This window comes from Chelonus insularis, unplaced genomic scaffold (genome assembly GCF_013357705.1).
Source record: "Chelonus insularis isolate UGA/USDA-ARS -01 unplaced genomic scaffold, ASM1335770v1 contig_399_pilon, whole genome shotgun sequence".
Lineage (NCBI taxonomy): Eukaryota > Metazoa > Arthropoda > Insecta > Hymenoptera > Braconidae > Chelonus > Chelonus insularis.
The window spans coordinates 2,127,414-2,148,590 of record NW_023276554.1 but is presented as its reverse complement, the minus strand read 5'-3'; the positions used below and the strand labels follow the sequence as shown (position 1 = coordinate 2,148,590).

The 21,177-nt window shown below is 31.2% G+C and overlaps 2 protein-coding genes across 3 annotated transcripts; one reads left to right on the top strand and one right to left on the bottom strand.

The window, feature by feature from the left end:
- The first annotated feature begins 60 nt into the window (after positions 1-60).
- Positions 61-3,247, top strand: Rab1 (RAS oncogene family member Rab1). Its single transcript, XM_035085263.1, has 4 exons — positions 61-378; positions 1,047-1,443; positions 1,534-1,770; positions 1,885-3,247. Exons 1-3 carry the CDS (start codon positions 356-358, stop codon positions 1,732-1,734), a joined length of 621 nt encoding a protein of 206 aa, XP_034941154.1. The 5' UTR covers positions 61-355; the 3' UTR covers positions 1,735-1,770; positions 1,885-3,247.
- A 503-nt stretch (positions 3,248-3,750) lies between these two features.
- On the bottom strand, positions 3,751-21,059 carry sima (similar). 2 transcript variants are annotated; one of them, XM_035085256.1, is made up of 11 exons: positions 15,904-16,755; positions 14,082-14,604; positions 13,081-13,364; positions 12,892-12,998; positions 12,257-12,404; positions 7,253-7,547; positions 6,942-7,179; positions 6,320-6,875; positions 6,100-6,239; positions 5,591-6,024; positions 3,751-4,492 (listed from the first exon to the last, which is right to left on the bottom strand). In XM_035085256.1, exons 1-11 carry the CDS (start codon positions 16,545-16,547, stop codon positions 4,196-4,198), a joined length of 3,666 nt encoding a protein of 1,221 aa, XP_034941147.1. In that variant the 5' UTR covers positions 16,548-16,755; the 3' UTR covers positions 3,751-4,195. The 2 variants fall into 2 exon arrangements, with proteins under 2 accessions (XP_034941147.1, XP_034941149.1); XM_035085258.1 differs by lacking the exon at positions 15,904-16,755 and adding an exon at positions 20,486-21,059 and having other exon boundaries at positions 3,904-4,492.
- Between the last annotated feature and the right edge of the window lie 118 nt (positions 21,060-21,177).

Here is a 21,177-nt window from a genome sequence, read left to right as displayed (position 1 = left end):
ATGTAAGTTAGAGAGAGAAAGATAGAAAAGTGTGAAAAACGTATGCATGGGGCGCTGGTAGTTGCTGCCATTGTGGCTTACGTCAATGGTAGAGATCGTCCGTTCGCTTACGTTAGCTCGTTTGGGAGGAGGTACTGCACAAGTTTGACCGCCATTGTTTCGCCACTTTCTAATATAATTTTAGTGTACTGAGATTAATTGTACCCAAAAGAAAGTAAGCCGATACTGCTTACGTTGAGAAGTGAAACGAAGAGAAAACCGTCAAGATCACTTGGTAACGAGAGTCCAAGATCGACAGCCGTGAAGGGAACGTACGGAGAGGGAAGACGAGGAAGAACGCCTCCGCCAACGTAGCATGTCCACAATGAATCCTGAGTAGTAAGTTAATTCATTTGATTTTTATTCTTTTCCAATATCTTTTCCGTGTCGCGTATATTTGTGTAGTTTATTGATGACTTTTGCGCATATTCTACGACGATCGACGTCTTGTTTCTCTTGCCAACATTGGCGTCGACGGGTTTTTACGATCAGAAACATATCAACGACGCAGATTACTCACGACAAGGTGATTGGTAAAAAAATGCTGCTGATTCATAAGATGTATATACACCCTTTTTGATTTTGCTTCTCTTGAAAAAATTTTATTGCTCTTTCGTTATCATATGTGTGTGGAGTTTTTATCATTTTTTCTTCATTGCGCCGAGTAACTCTCAATCTCCCCACCAATATGACAGATTTCATTCCACTGTCATCGGTACGTCCTCCACCCACCTGAATTTCCTTTGTCTAACAAATAATAGTGTTTCATTTAGCTATTTTTCTTTCTTGTAATTCCTCATACTCTCAAATGTAAACTTTTTTGACGTGTTCCTTGTGTTAACTCGAACAGCTGGTATATCTGAAATTATTTTACAAATCAGCGCCATGTTTTTCTCCCGGGAGATTTGATTGACAAGCTGAATTGTATTATTAATTACCATAATTATAATCAATACTTATTTCAACTTATGTAGATAAATTGTCTAATTAAATTATTACTTTTTCAGCGATTACCTTTTTAAACTCCTCTTGATTGGAGATTCTGGTGTTGGAAAGTCATGTTTGTTACTTCGTTTTGCGGATGACACATACACAGAGAGTTATATTAGCACTATCGGTGTTGACTTTAAAATAAGAACCATCGATCTTGATGGAAAAACGATAAAGTTACAAATATGGGATACTGCTGGACAGGAAAGATTCAGAACTATTACAAGTTCATATTATAGAGGTGCTCATGGCATAATTGTAGTCTACGACTGTACAGATCAAGATTCATTCAACAATGTTAAAGCATGGTTAGAAGAAATTGATCGCTATGCCTCCGACAATGTTAACAAATTATTGGTTGGCAACAAGTGTGATCTTACCGCCAAGAAAGTTGTTGATTATGCGATTGCAAAGGTATGTTATTTATTTAAACTTATTATTGTTTACATTGATGAAATGAATGTCATAATTGAATTTATATAATACTTATTGTAATAATGATAGGAATATGCAGATCAATTGAATATTCCATTCTTGGAAACGTCGGCAAAAAATGCCATGAATGTTGAGCAAGCATTCATGACAATGGCAGCAGAAATTAAAGCAAGAGTTGGGCCTCCATCTGGTACAGAAGCTGATCCTGCTCATAAAGTCAAGATCAATCAAGGCCGTGATGTTGATGCTCCAAAATCTGGATGCTGCTGAAACTCAAAATATTTTCACTCTCAATTAACTAACCAAGTGAGTTTGATAATGAAGTTGGAATTATTTGTTGGAGTTGCTTTGAATATTGATTACTCAATTTACGTTGTTACTATCTTCAAGTAGATAATACAATTGAAATACATTTTCCAGAATAACATCGTAAAGCATCAACAGAACCCTGGCAAATGGTTGAATAAATCAATCTACGGGGAGAGCATGACGATGTTGGTCGATGTCTTTGGTTGACAGATTGATATGCCGAGGAAACTCAAGAAATGGTTACAAGAAAAAAAGAGAGCGTGTGTGTGTTTGATAGAACGAAATCACGAAAGAATGCCTTCATCATCTTCCCCAAGGACCACCAATTTCATTGTCGGGTTGTACAAATTACAGAAATCTTTTTAAAATTATTACTTTGCTCTTTAAGGATAAATATAAATTTAAAACAAAAAAAACTTGAACTAAACTCGTGGATAAACTAAAACTATTGAATTATTATTATTATTAATATAATTATCATCACACTAAGGTAGCAGTGGAATCAAGTAATTGTCTATTCTTGATTACATTAACCCCGAGAATTATCGATCGTGTTATATAAAAGGTGCGATTGAGTGATTAAAAAAATTTGATAAGTAAATAAACCAAACTTAATATTTCGTGTATGATTGTGAATAAGTTGTAGTGGAAAAAAATTGCAAGCACCTTTTTTTTAGCCTAATTATAATGTGTATAGATAGATTTTTTCAAAACGCAGTGGCAATTTACATCCTTCGTTTGTTTTTTTTTCAATCTTATGGTTAATAATAATTAACTTACATATATTTAATCTCATCCATGTCCTTATTATTTTTATTTCTACAAACGAACGGATGTGAAATGTGCGTTGTGCGTGTCGTGTGAAAAACAACAAAACGGCAATCTGCTTTTTAAACATTATATATATATATGATTTAAAGACGCACGTAATTATAGAGAGTAAATATTTGTTTAAAAAACAAAATTAACATTTTGCAAGGTCTCTACAATAATAAATGAATTTGTTCTGAATGAGATCATAATACCCCTGAGAGTAAAGAAAAAATTGATTTTTCTCCTGGACTTTGTTTAATCCTAGACTTGTTCATCAATGACGCTAAAATAATGGATTTTTTTGTAAACATAATAGATTTACAGCCTTATAGCTTATATTATTGCTATTTTATATTTTAAAGTTAATTAAACAAATAAATTAGCAATTTGTTTATGATTATTTATAGTTATAACATCTTATAATGCCTTGAAGATCACAAGGGAAGTATATGCTAAACTTTATTTGCTTTTATCGATAAAGTTGAAGGGATTTATATATATGAGCATTTTTTATTTTTCCATTGTGCACGTCTTTCAATTGTGTTGTACGAGTTATGGATAATATATTATGCATTATAGGGTCATTCACGAATTATTATATTACATGTATGATAATTGTAGTTAGTATACATAGCCAATAAAAAAAAAGAAAAATTACGAATAACGAGTCATGAGGAGTGAAAAAAAAAAAGTAAGGAGTTTGAGATAAAGTAGAAGGGAGACTGAAGAAGATAATTCTCGATTAATCCATCATCCTCTCCGATAATTCCTATACATAATTACAGGAAATCTTATTTATTCTATTGTTTTATTATTATATTATATTGCAATACAATGGAGATAGATTACTATAATAATATAACAGATAATTAATTAATTCATTCATTGATCGGATAATTTAAAATGAATAGTGTTTACATTCGGTAGGGTGGGATATCGAATAAAAATAAATTCATAAAATTAAAAAGTTCGATACAAATTTTCTTGGTATTTATAATAAAATGTTTCAAGCCATTATTTAAAAAAATAAAGACACAATATTTTTTTATAAAAATTATACCAAAATAATCACCATTAATAAATGCACCACTTTTTCAAGTGCAATCAAAATTTATTAAAATAATTCAATAATTAGAAAATCCCAAATAGTAATTATCCGTAGTCATTTTGATCCACAATATGACATACAAACATAATTCATTATATTTCTTGAATATAATATAATTTCATGTTGATTATTTAATCAACGTATTCATTATTTATTCTATAATCTTATAATATTTATCAAATATAAAAAAAAGAAATGATCAATACCAATGAAGTAATGATACAAAATGCACCATCAACACCGTTTGTAATCATTTAATTTATACGCTCTATTATAATTGTTATGCGAATATATATATATATATATATATATATATATTTATATACTATTTATTTATGTCATAGAATGAGCTATAATCATTAAGGATTTTCCTATATTGATTAGTGGATATTATAACGATAGTGTTACTATCTGATAGACTTAAAAAAATATACATTAAAATGACAAACAATAGTGTACAAAAATATATAATAATCACGGATTTCACTTTTCGTTGATAGATTAATCGGTGCTGCCGAGGATTTCTAGTAGTTCAGTGCCAGGTGAACGAACATTTGTTGAGTCTATGTAAGTAAAATCGTCCATATACTTGGACACTGAGTTGTAAATGTCGTTGATTGAATTAGAAGATGTAACACTGTCAACAAGGAGCTTCTTAGGACTCGGAGAACTTGGATTGATTGTATAGGTTGTCAGATACGGAGTTTTCATAGAAATCTGTTGATCATCATCGACATTGATATGCAACGGCATACATAGCTTTTCCTTCAGCAACGCTGGCAGATCTACACACGTTTCCTAGTCGAACAAAATAATAATGTAGTAATAATATAAATAATAATAATAATAAAAAGAATGATCTACTGCGTTTCAAAAGAGGTTTTAATGACGACTTACGCCCGGAGGAGATAAAAAATTTAGTTAATTGATGATGAAATAGGTGTGGAATGAGCATTGATAACTCTAGGTTACTCTAATAGTTAATAATAGAATAGACGTTTGTATTTTTGAACCAATTTTCTTTAATATTATACTTAAAAATTTTATAAATAAATATGATGCAACTACAAATAAGATAAAAATATTACAAAAAAAATTTAAGCAAAAGGAATATCTGAGGAAATGGGATGAAAGATAATTTTTAATTTTTTGTTGATAAGTAATAAATAAAAAAAAAAAATAATTTAAAAATAAAGCAAGGTGATAATGGCTATTGGGGAGATATTGAAACGCAGCAGACCAGATATCCCGGTAATCAGTATCCACATATATTTCAATAATTTTTCTCAACAATTTTCATAAATGATTTTTAATATTTACACAACACGATTTCAAGTCGAATCATTGTTTTTTAATTTTTGTTTTTTTTCATATATATTACCGCTCAACTCTTAAATAGAGAAACAACAGAAGCTTCATCGCTTCACATTTATACTCAACGAATATTTCTTTTTTCTACGCTCACAATCTAATTTACTTAAATCAATATCCCACACGCGTACCATTAAATGAACAATTATGAGATTATTAATGTTATCTAAAATTGTTTAATCTACAACGCGTTGGCCGTGTTTTTTTTTGTACAACTACTCTTTTAATCTACTCATTCTTCTTTAATGTAACTGAATTAAATAAATGGACGGCCCATATAAAGAAAAAAAAAATATTAATAATATTTCGTGAAAACATTGAATAATTCTTAATTGTATTATTGCTAGCGCGATATTAATGACAATTTTATTTTATTATGTCTCACCGGATTATTTTTTTGTTTCTCTTTTAAACTTTCTCATTATAGAAAAAAGTTGATAAAATATTTATAACTATCATTCATTTACTCGTAATAATTTTTGAAACAGATTTTGGTTTAACAAAACAAACATAACCCGCACTCACATCGCAGCCAGAAACTAGGAGGTTCATAAGAACACTGTTTGACTGGCGTTTTTGTAGCTTTTCGCCACCACCACCCGCGTCATCTTCTTGACAACTATGTTGATCATTTGACAGAATCTTTTGCCTTGATGATTTCACCGCTGTTGAAAGATCGTGATCTCCAATCAGCTGCTGAAGCAAGAGGGTTTCACTTTGCTGTGTGTCGTTAATTTCTTTCTCATTAACGCGAAGACTTGAGTGATTGGTAACCTCTTCCCTCAACGACGTCGTTCGTAATAGCTTAGTCGCATCCACCTTAGGGACTTCTGTGGCAGTGATAGTGGTTGGGGATGTATCTATTTTCGATGTGTCTTGACATCTGATGCGCTTACTCTCACCCCCCGCATTTGGCGAAGTTGGTCCATGAAGCCGCTTATTCGACCTCTCCAATGTTCCTGGATGCGAATGAGGGAATGGGTAACGAATGGGAGTCTAATGGCTTTTCAATTTAATAAACATCTGATACTTACCTTTCCTGCAAGTTTGACCAAGAACCTGAACTGGATTTACTAGAGAACCATAACTGCGTTTGTCCAGGTCATCATCACTCTTTAATAATTTGGCCAAACTGGATTCTTCATAAGAATTCGAATCTTCATCCTTCATGTCCCTATTTATTTATAATAAATAGCAATAAGTCAATTTTAAATATTTATTAATCCTTAAAAAATAAATAAAACGAACTCTTACCACTTTTTTCGTTTGTCTGGAGGTTGTGTTGGACCCCACATAACCATATCATCACTAATAAGAAGCTGTAGAGCTTCATCTTGATCAGACATTGGAATATAAGGAGCTCGTAGTGCTAATTCTTCATCAGCTATAACATCGTCGATACTAAGCATAAGCATATCATCTTCTGAGATTCCAGATCCAACTGCTGGACTATTTGTATCAGGACTACGAAGAGAATCTATACTCTGTGAATCAGAACCTTTTCCCAATACCGGAGAAAGAAGATTTGAGTTTTGTGAAATATTAGGACTTGGACTTGTATCTCTATAAAAGAAAGGATCACTTTCAAGAGATTCTCCAAAGCTATCACTTTCTTTAACTGATTCTCCAGTAAGATCAGAATTGGGTAATTCTGCGGGTAAACTTGGACTCAACAGAGGGCAGTAATTTTCATTGCCTAAAATAAATTCATCAAGCATGTCCGAGAGGAACGGTGTGTCTTCTAGAGGTACACAAACATCTCCTGGAGTTGGTGCCAAATGAGTAAGGTCTTCCGGCTCGTCTTTTAGCACTAAAAAAATTAAATCAATTATTATCTTGATAGAATAAAGTTCAAGATATTCTAGATAATACTAACTTGTTAGACCCGGTTGATCTTCACTGAAAGTAAGGAAGCCTTTGTTCATATCCTCAGTACGAGGAGCAAAAATACTAGCAGTTGCTGTCTGCGGCGGAGGCCGGCTTGTAGGTAATGGCAGTTGCGTCTCTTGACCTGTTAAAGTGGATCCAATAGTAGAAGTGAATAAGTTCCTCGTAACTGCTTGAGGCCAATCACCACGATGACGTATTGGATCGTGTTCCACGGCTGGTTTATCCTAGGAAAATGATCTCATATATAAATATTGGTTATCGAAAATATGTACTTAAGAAAAGCTAATTGATCTTTACCTGAGTCGCCCACTCAATTTTATCAGAAACTCGATCTTTGAAGACTAATGCTGTGACAGATAATGGTCGACTACTTTCAGAAATAACTGGCTCTCGAATGTACACGTCTGATGTACTATCTTGTTCTTCAATCGACTCTATTGACTCAACCAGGACCTTTTCTTTGACTTCAGGAACCTTTGTTTCTGGTTTCTCCGTATTTACCTCGACTTCTTGATCTTTCTTCAGCTTCTCGCTAGCGCTTCGCGCTTCCAACTGGCGTACACTGTACACCTCATCCTCACACTCGACCTCACTGAAAAAACAATTAGATATTTAGTTCAATCATCATACTTGTGTTATATGTTTTATACGCACTTAGATGTATAAATAAAATTAATTTTTACTTGGAGATAAAAATTTTTTTTCAATTCTCGTATACATATAAAAAAGCTTTTTTACTAAAGCAAATGGATCTCGTAACGATTCTGACATACATATGTACATAATATTACACGCAGTTGATATACGTCACAGTAAATGATGCCAATAGATCCCTGAGGTAAGAACTATTGGCCCGGTACGATTGATTCGCTCGGCCGTGTATTCAATACGACGCAACGTGATACTACCTAGCCAATACATTGCATTGTATAACATTCGAATGCGATTTGTGGGCGTGTGTCGATGATGCTACTTACTAAAGGTATTCACATCCAAGGTTCACTTGAGAATTAAATAAATAAATATTCCATTACTTGATAAAATTCATCATGCATACTCGCACGCTGATAATTTAAATACTAACAAGAGCATTATAGTCACAAGTTGCTCCGATAGTTGTGACTGTCTCAATCTTATCACCAACAGCCTTCCCTCTCTTCAACATCCAAACCATCAGAAAAATGTCTTTAAAAAATACTAAATCCAGAGGTCGTAAAATTAAATATCTTAGTTATTGACTGGACTATTGGCTCATATTTTATGATCTTAGATAAATAATAAGATATTTTTTCTTAGCAACAGATTAAATAGGAACAATAACAAGTGAAAGACTTGATGAAAAATAGCATAAGCAGGTGGAACATTTTAGCGATACATATAGATAAGGAAAACTATTGTAGATATTTTTTAGTCAACATTATTTAATGACTGTAACCGTCTTATTTGTGACAGATAGATAGAGGTTAAGGCAGGTTAAATATGTAGCGAGTGTCACTAAAAATAGGATGACGGCCACTGCGGGTGATTGTTCTTGCGCAATCAAGCACGTGCAACTAACAAAAAAAAATAGGAAGGAGGTACGTTGCATAGAAGCAACATTCGCATGGGTGTTGAAGAGAACTTGGGAACGCTGCGTGGGATCTTGAATTGTTGGTGTTCAATACTTGCTAAATATTTGTCACGATAAATCTTGCAGTATTCACTCAACATTGTTGATAATAAGGTCCATGTATGATTCTTGAAATCAACTGTCTGCGATAAATAAGACAAGCTTTAAATTTATAACAGATTCATATATTTTTTTTTTTCATGATGCTGATCAATGAATGATAAAGTGCTGGATTAATCAGTGACTTTATATCCTGTCCTTGGAGAATAACTTTCAAAGGATTAGGAGTAATATATAAGAGGATATAATTGAAAACTTGAAGTGTAATTTTTTTTTGGTAAATAAAAATTCCCTTTTCTTCATCTTACCGGTTCAAAATGCTTTTGAACTTCAATGTAAACTTGTATGAAAGCACACACAGTAGGAAGACACGTATACGTTTTCGCCTTGTGACTGTTTCGTTCATAGAAGTGACCAACTACAAGCCAACCCTGCAGTTGTGTCGACTGAATTGCACAACAATATTTTCTCACTTGTCTCTGTTTCTTAAGTCTCTCCTACTCCTTCAAAAATCCCTCTTCACGTCGACTTTTCTTCTTCTCCGTCTTTTGATGTCGAAGCTGTTGGGAATACGACAGCGAAGACGATCTTTGGCGTATTTATATTCCAACGCACGTGTACAAGATCACCAGAAAGCCAGTGCACAAGAGTTGCTTTAAATTTACCAGCTAAGAAGTTGGTAATGTACGATTAAGAGAAGAGAGATAGAAAAATATTTTTATTACTGTGGTGGGTGGTTGTTGGATCAAGTTAATGGCAGAGAAGGCTACCATCAATGCTATCAAACTCTTGTACCACTACAATAATACTTTTGCAAGATGTATATCATATATTATTGTAGCCTAAAAACTTCCCAAATCTCCGCCATGTTTACGATTATCGTTTTCTTCACGTCATCATAATGATATTCGTTCTTCACTTTATGTCTCCATACATCCAATCAATTGAGGTCCATATAGATATAAAGCAGTGTAGCTTTTTATCTTTTTATTAATTCCAATCCCAAAATATTTATCAAAAAACACTTGCACCTTTATTTTTGGTCGTTTTTCTTCTAATTTGCGTGTCTGTTTAGCAAACAAAGTGTACCGAGGGCAAAGAACTCAGTTGAGAATGAGTTTAAGAAAATTTATCCGAGTTGCTACGCAACGTCGACGAAGTGTAGAAAGAAAGAGGACAAGAGAAACAGAGCGATTATGCAGAGTAGCTCATCTTGACTGATCTCTTACGTAAGTCGCGTGATTTCTATCAGGGCGATATGTAAAGTTGAGCCAATGATCGTTTCAATTAGCTTCTTGCATCCTTTCCAGACCACCGTGACCATAGTAACTATAAGTAGAAGCAGGTAAAACAACAGACAATAATCAAGATGTTTTAATAAAATTTTTTTTTATCAACACTTCATATCAAGCTGTGGTCAACGAGTGTATCTATTGTTTAACTCTTCCCTCTTCACTTTCCGCTTCCCTCCTAAACTCTTCAACTAACTCCTTTGGTTACTTTAGGGGAAGTGGGTCACACGAAAATGAACGTACGCGCACCAACGCGGGCACGCACTGTCGCTCGATCGCACCAGAGGAAACTCACCATCCACCCTCTCGTTCTCCCTTCCTTTCCAACAACTAAACCACACTACAACCTCCATCTCTCTTACTCTTTAAAACCAGACTAACGTCCAATACGTCATGATAGTCGTCACAATCGCTATTCCCCACCATTTGAATATTGCAATTGCTTCTCCTTCGTCTATTTTATTCGTTAGTGTTGCCTTGACAAACTGCGTGACACTGTAAACATTGTTCTAGATGATTGAACACACACGTCTGTATTTTAAATTCTTAGCATTTCCTCTACATCAACAGTATATAAATATACATACTCACGTATTTATTTTTTACTCGTAAATATGTTTTTTCAAGTTGTGACAGTAGGAATAGACTATTAGATCATTTTGAAAATTCATCTTCTACATTTCATGTGCCAAGGCAAAGTGATGTGCTCTAAGAAAAGAATGCTTCAACATCTCCAATAACAGCCTACTGAGCTTCCGGATATACCACACAAAGTCGTATCATATGCTTCGGCAAACTGGAACAATCCTTAGTTGAGTTGGTAGAAACTGTAAAAAAACTTTAAGCTGACAAGTAACATGAGTAGAATCTTCTTTCTTATGGTATTAAATGTTCCATTGAAACAGACTAGTAATAAATAAAGTGCTTATAAAGTTAAAGAGAGAAAAAAAGAATAAATTTGATACAAAGTTTCATTGATTTTCTCCTTTTTCTATCACTTTCACTCTCGTCCTAGAGAAGTAGAGGACTTTCCCTTTCAACTACGGTCGGGGTCGAGGTCGGATATCGCGTTAGCATTCCAGAGGATATCGACCCAACTCGCTACATGTGGCAAGGAGGCGGTGGTTCTGCCTCGTAGCGTAATCACCTTGCGCGAACCTTCTTCACGCAAACTCTTCCTCTACTCCCTCCCTCTCATACTCATTCTCCCTTTGTTCATTTCTTATTATTCGCTTTATATTTTTTTCTTACTCTGCATTTTTTCAACTTCATTGGATAAAACACCAGATTTATTTTCTCTTCGTTCAAGTCCAAGCCCAAATTGAATTAAATTCAATAGACGTATCGTCATTACTTTTATTTCCTTCTTCACTTCTTGTTCGTATTCTTCTTTCTTGAAATTAAAATAAACCATCAATAAATCAATTTATTCTGAATTACTAGAATTATTAGAGTATGATGAATGAATATTTTTTTAATTATCCAAAATATTCATTAAATAAAATAAAAAGTAATCAATCCAAGACAATGTTACTTACACTACACTGCAAAATGATTAGAACTAACAACTCAGCAATTAAAATTTTTGTTGCACTAAGATGATGTCATTCCAGTATTTTGTTTCATAAATAATAGCAATGGGTGTGAGTTAAAAACGTGTAACACAGTTAGAAGTATTACTTAATCTGACGCAAAGTAGAATAATTAAAAATGATTAATATTAATTAAATGAAAGTATTGGTAAAAATATTAATATTGAAAATAATAAAAAAAAAACACACTTATAAAACAAATATAGATGTGATAAAAAAATTAATAATACCATCAAGATTTTATCAATCAATCCAATATTGTAAATCAAACGTGAAAAATGTGATTATTTAATGGAACCACTGGGGAAGTTCTAAAATTATCGCTGTAATACTTGTCAGATCAAGAGACTTACATGTTTGCTCAGTTATCTATCACTTCAATCGCCCGATACGTTCAGCTTGGCCGCGTTTCAACTAAGAGTGATGCGTAAATACAAGAGTTCTAAAGGACAAAATCCTCAGGTCTATCCCACCCTGAATTTGTTCGTCACGGCGGCGCAAACACACTTCCCATGACGCAACTCCCCAAAATTTCTCATATACAAGAAAACAGGGTTTCCTCTTATCTCCAACGCATTTGCCAATTCAAAATTATTGCTACATCTCGTGATCTGTCATCTCCTATTCCAAAATCTCATCATAAAAGTTATTGCTCGAGGTCAGTAAACTCACAATCAAGTTTCAATGATGAAAACTTTCATGCTTCCTTCATCATTACTAGAACTGAAGCTTATTCACTACAACTTACCTCAGTATGTGATTTACACAGACTACTGATAAAGGCTTTCGTTGCTTAGAACAGTGAATGAGTGTCGCCTGTGTCACTACCCACGCATATCCACCTGTTCTATTGAGAAAACGGTATGCCATAGTTTCACATTGTCCCTTACTGAACACTAGAAATAGTTGAATGGAAAACTTTGGTTAATATTACATCACGCAATCTGCATGCCAATTTTTTTAATAAATGTTTTAGAACGCACGTGACGTGGGAATAAATTAACTTTAGAGTATATAATTTTTAAAATTTAAGTTGTTCTGCGAAAATGAAAAGCAAAAAAAAAAAGGGATATTTTCAAAAGTATAGCACAGAAGTCTCCATAAAATGATGCAGAAAGAGAAAGGATAGAAAAAAACTACTGTTGACGATGCCTCGTAAAATTGTTGATACGATCTTGGAATACGAGGAGTCTCGAAAGAGAAAAAAAAAAGGCGGATGAAGAAAAGAAAATTATAGTAGAACGATAAAAATCGTACTTTCATTCGAAGCACTCTTAAAGCTTTAAGACCACCACGTCTATTTTTTTTTTTTTGTATTTCTTTTAGGTGAAAAAAAAACCTGAGATTCTTAATTTTATTTCCGAATTACTTCAAAGTACTTACGAGATTTGAAAGATTTGTCGAGAGCAGAATTATCAAGAGCATGATGAAATTCAAAGACTGATTTGCCAACTAATTCCTTGTTGCTCCAACCAAAGTGTTCTGACAATCTGGAGAAAGAATTATTATTATGTTAATGACTTTTTTTTTATTGATATTACGGTATTGTAAGACAAACACTGAAATACTAACCTCTCGTCAGCATATGTAAACTTCATATTAAGACTATGTTTGGATAAGAAAGTATGACGACCAAGTGGAACTTCAATATTACTAGGGTGAGGTATAGGACAACCAACAACGACAAGCGAAGCTCCAATCGATTGGCGGATATTTTCTTTGTCACTATTATCATCCTGGCTATCTTCAGATCCCGAACCAGTAGATGAACCGCTGAATTTTCCTTCGTCTCCGTTGTCAGTCACATTCATTACAAGATTTTGGCTCACCATTGGACGTCCAGTACAATGAATTACCTGTAATTAAATTTTACATAAAAATTATAATTCATTTGCATAAAATAACACTTTAAGTAACAAAATAATCAGTCTTTTAAAATTAGAATAAAATAAATAAACTAAAGTATTTATGAAAAATATTTGATTAAAACTTGATTGAATTTATTTTTATTTTAAAATTTCATTCTAATCCATTTATTTTTATGAAGATAAATATTTCTTTTACTATTCGAAGGCTAATGAATTAAGTTGATTTTTTCAAGACAGTGAATTAACCTCATTATTTTTTTCTTGAATAAATATATAGATAAGTAACCTGATTAATTATGGTAATGTGCGCCTGAAATTTGATATTATTATTACTAAGATAAAAAAAAAAATTAGTATATTATTGTTATTACTAATTATATAATTTTTTAATTAACTGCTTTTATAATTAATATAATTATTGACAAGTTAAAATATTCACAATTTGTCATGATCTATTTTAGAAATTCAGAGAAAAAAAATTCTCCCAGACATAAAAATAAAGTAGTCGGAAATAGCTTGTTTAATGTTAATCAAAAATATCATAATCAAAATGAAGATACCAATAAATTTAGTTCCAAAAAACAAAACTAAATTATTGCTGGTTAAAAATAGCATTATCTAGCTATGTCTGGCCATCCTTACATAATAACACTTAATATACCTTAAGTGGTTTCAAATTTAAAAGTTAAAAAGAGTTATGCTTACCTTATATGATGCACTTTTGAGATTAACTTTCCTGCCCTTACTAGTTAAAGTGCATTTAAGACGAATAAAAAAACTACAGGGGCGTTTTTCATGTACATCTGTTGGTTTCATCAATAAACATTCCCTGATTTCATCATGGTCACATGGATGACTGTACTCATAGACACTTTGCCCCATCATGTCCATCTGGGAAATTCCCAGATAATCACTGACGTTCTCCGAGAGGTAGACCATATCTCCATTACTTGCAAGAACCAACATAAAACCATCAAGTGCTTTTGGATACAACGAGTCCACTTCCGCTACGATTTCCGTCTTCGTAAGTGGTTCAGCCAAAGCATCAACAACACTCCTGACTTTGAAATAAGCAATAGCTAGTCTCATTACACTTGCTTTATCCAAATGGGCTGCTTGATCAGAAGAAATAGGTAGAGCTGCTGCCAAATCTGCAAAAATATCTGTTTCTCTGCTTCTTCGACATCGTGCTGCATCTCGAGATTTCTCCTTTCTTTTCTCACTGTTCCTGGAACATAAAAAATCTTTTATTAACATCACGTTGTTTTACACCTTAATACTTTAATTGCAATTATGCTTGAATGTTTTATATGATATAGCCTCTATAAAAATTTACAATCATGCTTAGGAACTTTTGTCAAGCACATACAGACTGTTTGTCTTTGATAAAAAATTTTACAATGAATTATTATATAAAATGGCAGTGTTGAAACGTAATTGAATTTACGTCAAGATACTTTAATAAATGACAAAAAGGTTGATTATTATCAACAGTAAGTTTAAAATATCTGCAACCTCTTTTCTAAGTGGTCTACCCAGTTGACAAAATAATAAATTTATTTTTGAATCTTCAATACTAATACCTCTTTATGTAACTCTGTAATGTAATAACTTTTTTTAAAAATAATTATTAAAAATTAATATTCAAGCTTAATGCCATTTTTAAAATTCCATGATATAGATGGTATAGATATCATGTTAGAAAATATATGATTATAATAACATATTTTACTTTTTTAAATTATTTAATACCTTAAAATTGGTATAAATGACTCTACTAAACAAATATTTCCAATAAAACGCTCAACAAACTCGACTATAAAGTTATTTTTAGATGATTTATTCCATTTAGTTATATTCCCATACCCAAGAATGATAACGTAAAAAACTTATTGCTTGCCTTTCATAAAAAGACCTATAAATATTTGAAAAAAATCTGATAAACAGGATAAAGAATGTTATTGATCAAATATAAAAAACTACAATCAATAACTGTAATTACATATTCAAATAAGTGTTTACATTCTAAATACAAAAGCGAAAATGGAATATCATGTATTTAAACTGTTTGATTAATCAATTCTTCATTGGATTTTAATAAAAACAAAAAACAAGAATGATTCATAGAGTAGAAATAGGTATTTATAAATAAAACAACTTAAGGTTAATTATATCAATTAATTAATAATGATATTGGACATTATCAGGACAAGTATGTATATGACTATAGTCAACCATAACTAACTAGCATGCAAATGCCTAGACCTTGCATGAAAACTTTAAATTTATAACGAAAAAAAAATAAAGAATAGCAAATGAAATAAGAAAAATTACTTATTTCTCTATCATTTTTATCAACTTTGTGTTGTTTGCTTATTCTATTTATTATCGATAATAAAACAGAAAGATAAAGTTCAAGAGACTGAAAAAAAATATAAAAATGCGAAAACGACATCTGTTTACTCTTATCATAAAGTATTCTCCTTTTGTTTCAAGGAAAGAAATATTTCTACCAGATTGAACTTACAAATAATCTTCCATGCATTGTTGATCTTCATGGCCCTGATAAAATGGACAATAATTTGGAAAGTGGTCCTGATATAATTCAAATTGATTAGTCAATCTATCAGAGCATAAAGGCTGCTGCTTATCAAAAGCTTCATGAATATTCCAACTTGGATTATTAACCCAGGATTGTGAATTTGGAACAGTTGAACCGACATTGTCATAGAATGGACAGTTTGAAGTGGTACATGTTAACCATTGAACTTCTGAACAAGGTATTCCAAGAGGAGTATTAGAATTATTGATTGTTTCACGTACGATTGAAGGCGAATTGTTGAGAAAAGTAGTTGGATCCTTGTCTGGATGAATCAATTGACCAACATCATAGCAATTGTAGTTATTAATAAATTTATGAGATAAAACTGTCGTCTGAGGCCTCGAGAGATGATTGTTGGATGCTCTAAAAACTCGATGATGTCTGGTGTGTTGGATCTTTGACTCTCTTGGAGATGGGAATAAATTGATAGCTTTTTGAGCAAGATCTTCAACGTCAATGGAACCATTCCACATACAGGCGCCACCTGGTTCACCATTTGAGTGACTTGCAACATTATCATATGCATTGCAAGATCTATATACATTATAATCTCTCCAACGAGCATTCATGATGCTTCTAGGGTTCAATCAAGTTCCTTACATTTGCCAGATAGTTTCACATAAAATCATCACAAGTCTCACAAGAATATTAAACATCATAATAACATTTAAAAAGGAAATATTGATTACTTTTTCCTTATCAGATTGAACTTCGGCACTGGTAAAAGTTAAAAAGTAAAAAATATTTTTTTTTTTGGATATAGAATCACGATAGAAATAGATTATAGGCTGCTATCAGAAGCAACAGCACGTATATGACTACAATGATCAAGTTAGGCTATCTATAATAATTCCAACATCAGGTTTATCTCTGTTAATGATAAAAAAATTGATAGATGTTCCCCCCTAATAATTGTCTGTCTCTAATCTTGCATGATTGTTATAATTATAGGGCTAACTTTATCATCATTCAATTCCTTCAAACTGACACTATTTCATTATTGTATAAAAAATACAAACACGTGTCACCTTGTTTTATTCTCAACAACAATTAAAATGTTGAGATTGATAAAAGACATTTAATGTAAATAAATAAACAAATATTGATTTATTTATTTATATTGAAAAATAAACATACAATGTTAGAATGTTATTCTCTGGTTCTGATACAGATATTTATTGGAATATCAATATTACCCAAAATAGTTTACTCTAGAAGATAACTTCATATCATCGATTGCCAAATTTATTCAGTATATATTGAACTAAATGATTGCGTAATATACTTTGGAAGTGATATGAATATTGGTAATATTTTTAAAGAATTAAAAAAAAAACATCTATTAGAATAAAAGAAGATTGTGTGTCTGCTTCAACAACTTTGTAAATGATTTTTAGGGAATAAATTTATTTGTTTAATTTTAATTTTAAATTTCAATCAGAATACAAATTAATTTATCTATAAACAAATATTGATTTTTTCTATATTAATTTAGTCGATGGAATCTTCTAGTTGTGACTAATTATTCATTAGATAAATTTTCAGAATTAATTGATATTATAATGAAGCTTCTAAGAAATTTTATGTCTATTATTGATGATATTCATATTTTATCATTTATTTCAACTGACTAGATTGAGTAATGAAAATTTTATTGAAATATTATATAATTATTTATAAAAATTATTTTAATTATTAAGTACTTAAATGATAAAATCTATATCACTTGACATTCTCTTCAATTATTAATTGTAATCCTTTTTTATAAAATAATATTAATTATTAAACTTGCATTTTATTGCATTTTTAAAAATGTTCGATTATTTATTCAATCTCAATTTTAATTAATGTAAAATCAGTAAATTTTTAAGGAGAAAACAATATGAAGGTAAGTTTAAAAAATTAATCAGTATAAATGTGTATAATTAGCAATGATAATTATTTTATTTAACAATCAGATACTTTTTATTATCATCAGAAGAACCAGCTTGATTGAATTCAAGAAGTTTTGAAAAATAAATACTCTACAGTCATAAAACAGGCATACAGTTTGTGGCTATTCAATATTCTTCATAGCTACAGCCTATATTAATAGATTCTAGTAATTAAATGTAATAACGTTTCTTCTTTCATGATAGATTTTTATTGCTACAACTATTTTATCAAAGTTGAACACAAATATTGATTTTATTAAAAACTTAAAAGTTTCATGTGGTAATAAAAATGAAAATAATTAAGACAATTGAACTAAATGAATAATCATAACTTTGATTAAATTACTACGAAGAAAAAAGAGCTAAAAATTATCCAAGACTTGGTATTCAACTGGACCACTGAACCATATCCTAGCCCGTATGATAATAAAAGTATAATTTTGTCATTTGCGTCACTCATGTGCGTCAACGATGCAGAATCTGTAATATCTGCCCCTATGACCAATGACCTCCACATCAAATAGTGAATATACATAGATAGTCCCTCTTCAATCTTTATTTGATATTCAAAAATTTTTTAATATGATAACAAACTATTTCTAAATTTACATAACTTGAAAAATACTTCTTTTTTTTATTCAAATTTTATAAATAACTGTATTGATAATATTTTTATACGTTTTCAATACAAATAATGATAAGACTGACAAAGAAAGAAGCTGGAAATGACGTATCTATTGAATGATAATAAGTAATTTCCAAGAATTAACATAATTTTAATGAGAATTAAAATCAGAAGAATAAAAAACTTCTGTCAAATTGTAATACATGAGATATTATATAATCAACTTTGATGATAAACATTAAAATGATTAAAAGTAACTTATTTAATTGTTAAGAAAATGCAACATGCTTCCTTATTACTATGTCATATGATAATTATTTCATTACAAGAATTATCATTTAAATGTCAATAGTTGGAATAATTTCCATAATAAATTATAAAAACTCTTCATCAATTGGTTAGTATCATTTTCACCAATAAATGGACATTCTTTCAGGAAAGTTGGTTGATAATAACAACAAATGAACTCTTGATTCATCGATAAAAAGAACAGAGTGTTTTTTGAATAAAGATGTTGACAAAAAAACAAGGAACTATCAATGTTATATACGTGACTAGGTCATAATACATGAATCAAAGTTGAATTAATTATATGTATCAAACTAGGTACGTGATGTTGGAATGGATAAACACAAAACAAGTCTTACTTGCTATTTTTATTTATCATAAACTTTTTTTCAATGTGACCATATGGAAAACGTCCAAGAGACTGGTGATCTACACAATGTGATTTAACCTCCAGAGTTAAGTCACCTTGAACTCGATATGTAGGAATATAAAGTTAATTGTAAGATTTGATCAGCTATAAAGTGTTTAATAGTTTGGAATATTTCCATTAAATCCGTTTTAAATTGTTAAAATGTAATTGATTGTAAATAACAACAGTCATGACAGGTTGGTTATTAATTATTGTAATTTGAATAATGCGAAATTAATGGTCAATTTGATGTTGAATTGACTGACATACTAGTTATTGCAGAGAGACAAAAACAGGAAGCAGAAAGCACATGCTGCGTAGATATCAATGTACTTGGTGTATAATTTTTAAGTATATGAAAAGACCTTCAAATATTATGTAAGGTAGATTACATTCAAAAGAGAGAAGTCTAGAGCTTCTGTGTTGATATTATAAAATTCCGTTTGAAGAATGGGATTTGTTTAGAATCTTTGATAAATTATTTTTTTAGTTTCACTTTTTGGAAAAGAACACATTTTTTTCTTTTGAAGTATATAACGTTAAAATATGTGCTCTGCTTGAATATCTGCAATTAATTATAGCTTATGAGATAATGGAGTAAGCAGTTAAAGTGAAAAGGTATGCAGAATAAGAGAAAAAAATGAGAATGAAAAATATGAAATTTAATTTTCGTAAATGTAAAGTCTCTTCGAAAAACATTCGTTTCATAATACCCATCATCTTGGTTCTCTTATACATACGTCACAACTCCATGTTAACATAGATACGACAAATACAATTGCCAGTAATTGTAAATGTAAAATTTCAGAGTTATGCTTCATATGCATTCATGGAATAAGTGAATGCTGTTAGATGAATAAAATTTTTTAAAAGAGTTTTTTCAAATGAGTATAAAATGTCGAAAATAAAAATTGAGAACACATTAAAGAGAAAGCGTTCAATTCTATTTCACCTTCAGAATGTAAAGTTGCATCATCGTGATATGAATTTAAAATTTAATCAAATTAATAAAAATATCCATTCTTATGTGTCCTTCATAATGTGTATGTAGATGTAAGGATCCAATAAATTTTCAAAGACTGAGTGCAACGCCCTCGTGTAGATATACGACTTGCACAAAGCAGAATTGTTACTCACACATACAAATACTACGGGTTATGTGTTGAATATTAGGTTATAATTTCTTGAATAATAAAGATTAAATTAATTAATTAAAAAAATAGTATTTAGTTTGATAATTAATTGTATTACCTTCGTTTTTCTTTAGATTTTTTCTCCTTAATCTTCTTTTCTTTAGGTTTTTTGGACTCCATTGTGGGGAAAAAGTTGTTCTCTAACACAAACCAAAGCCGAAATGCACACGCGTTTCTCTTTTTTTCTTGCCCTGAGGCAATATTCTTTCTTCTCTTAACTGTTTATTATTTTAAACTGTTCTTTCATTCAACTTAAATGACAAATACACTAATAGTGTATTCACGATGTCTTTATTTTCATTGGATGTAGTGACGATTGCACACAAATTACAATTACTGATTCACAAAGATTACTGATCATCGTATCACTGTGATTTCCAGTTGGAATCACGATAGTTGCTTTTTTATAAATCACCAAATGGACACAACAATTAGATATGTATAGTATTAGAAACTCACGAAACTTGCTGTTTCTCTGTTGATCGCGTTCTAGGGCTAGACACTATGGCTGCAGTAGCAGTGGCGACTTCTGGTGGGGGAATTGAAGATGTGAAAAAGGGAAGATACGACAAAGGATCAAGCCTTTAACACACATTCGTAACAACTGCTGTCTGTGATACTTCCTTGTCTAATGTGTGGGTCGAAACTGAGGACGATGTCGTCAACTCAGCTGACAAGAATTAAAGAGCCGGCGACATCTAGTGAGGATTTTTTGTTCTTGAATAATTATTTACCAATAAATAATTACTA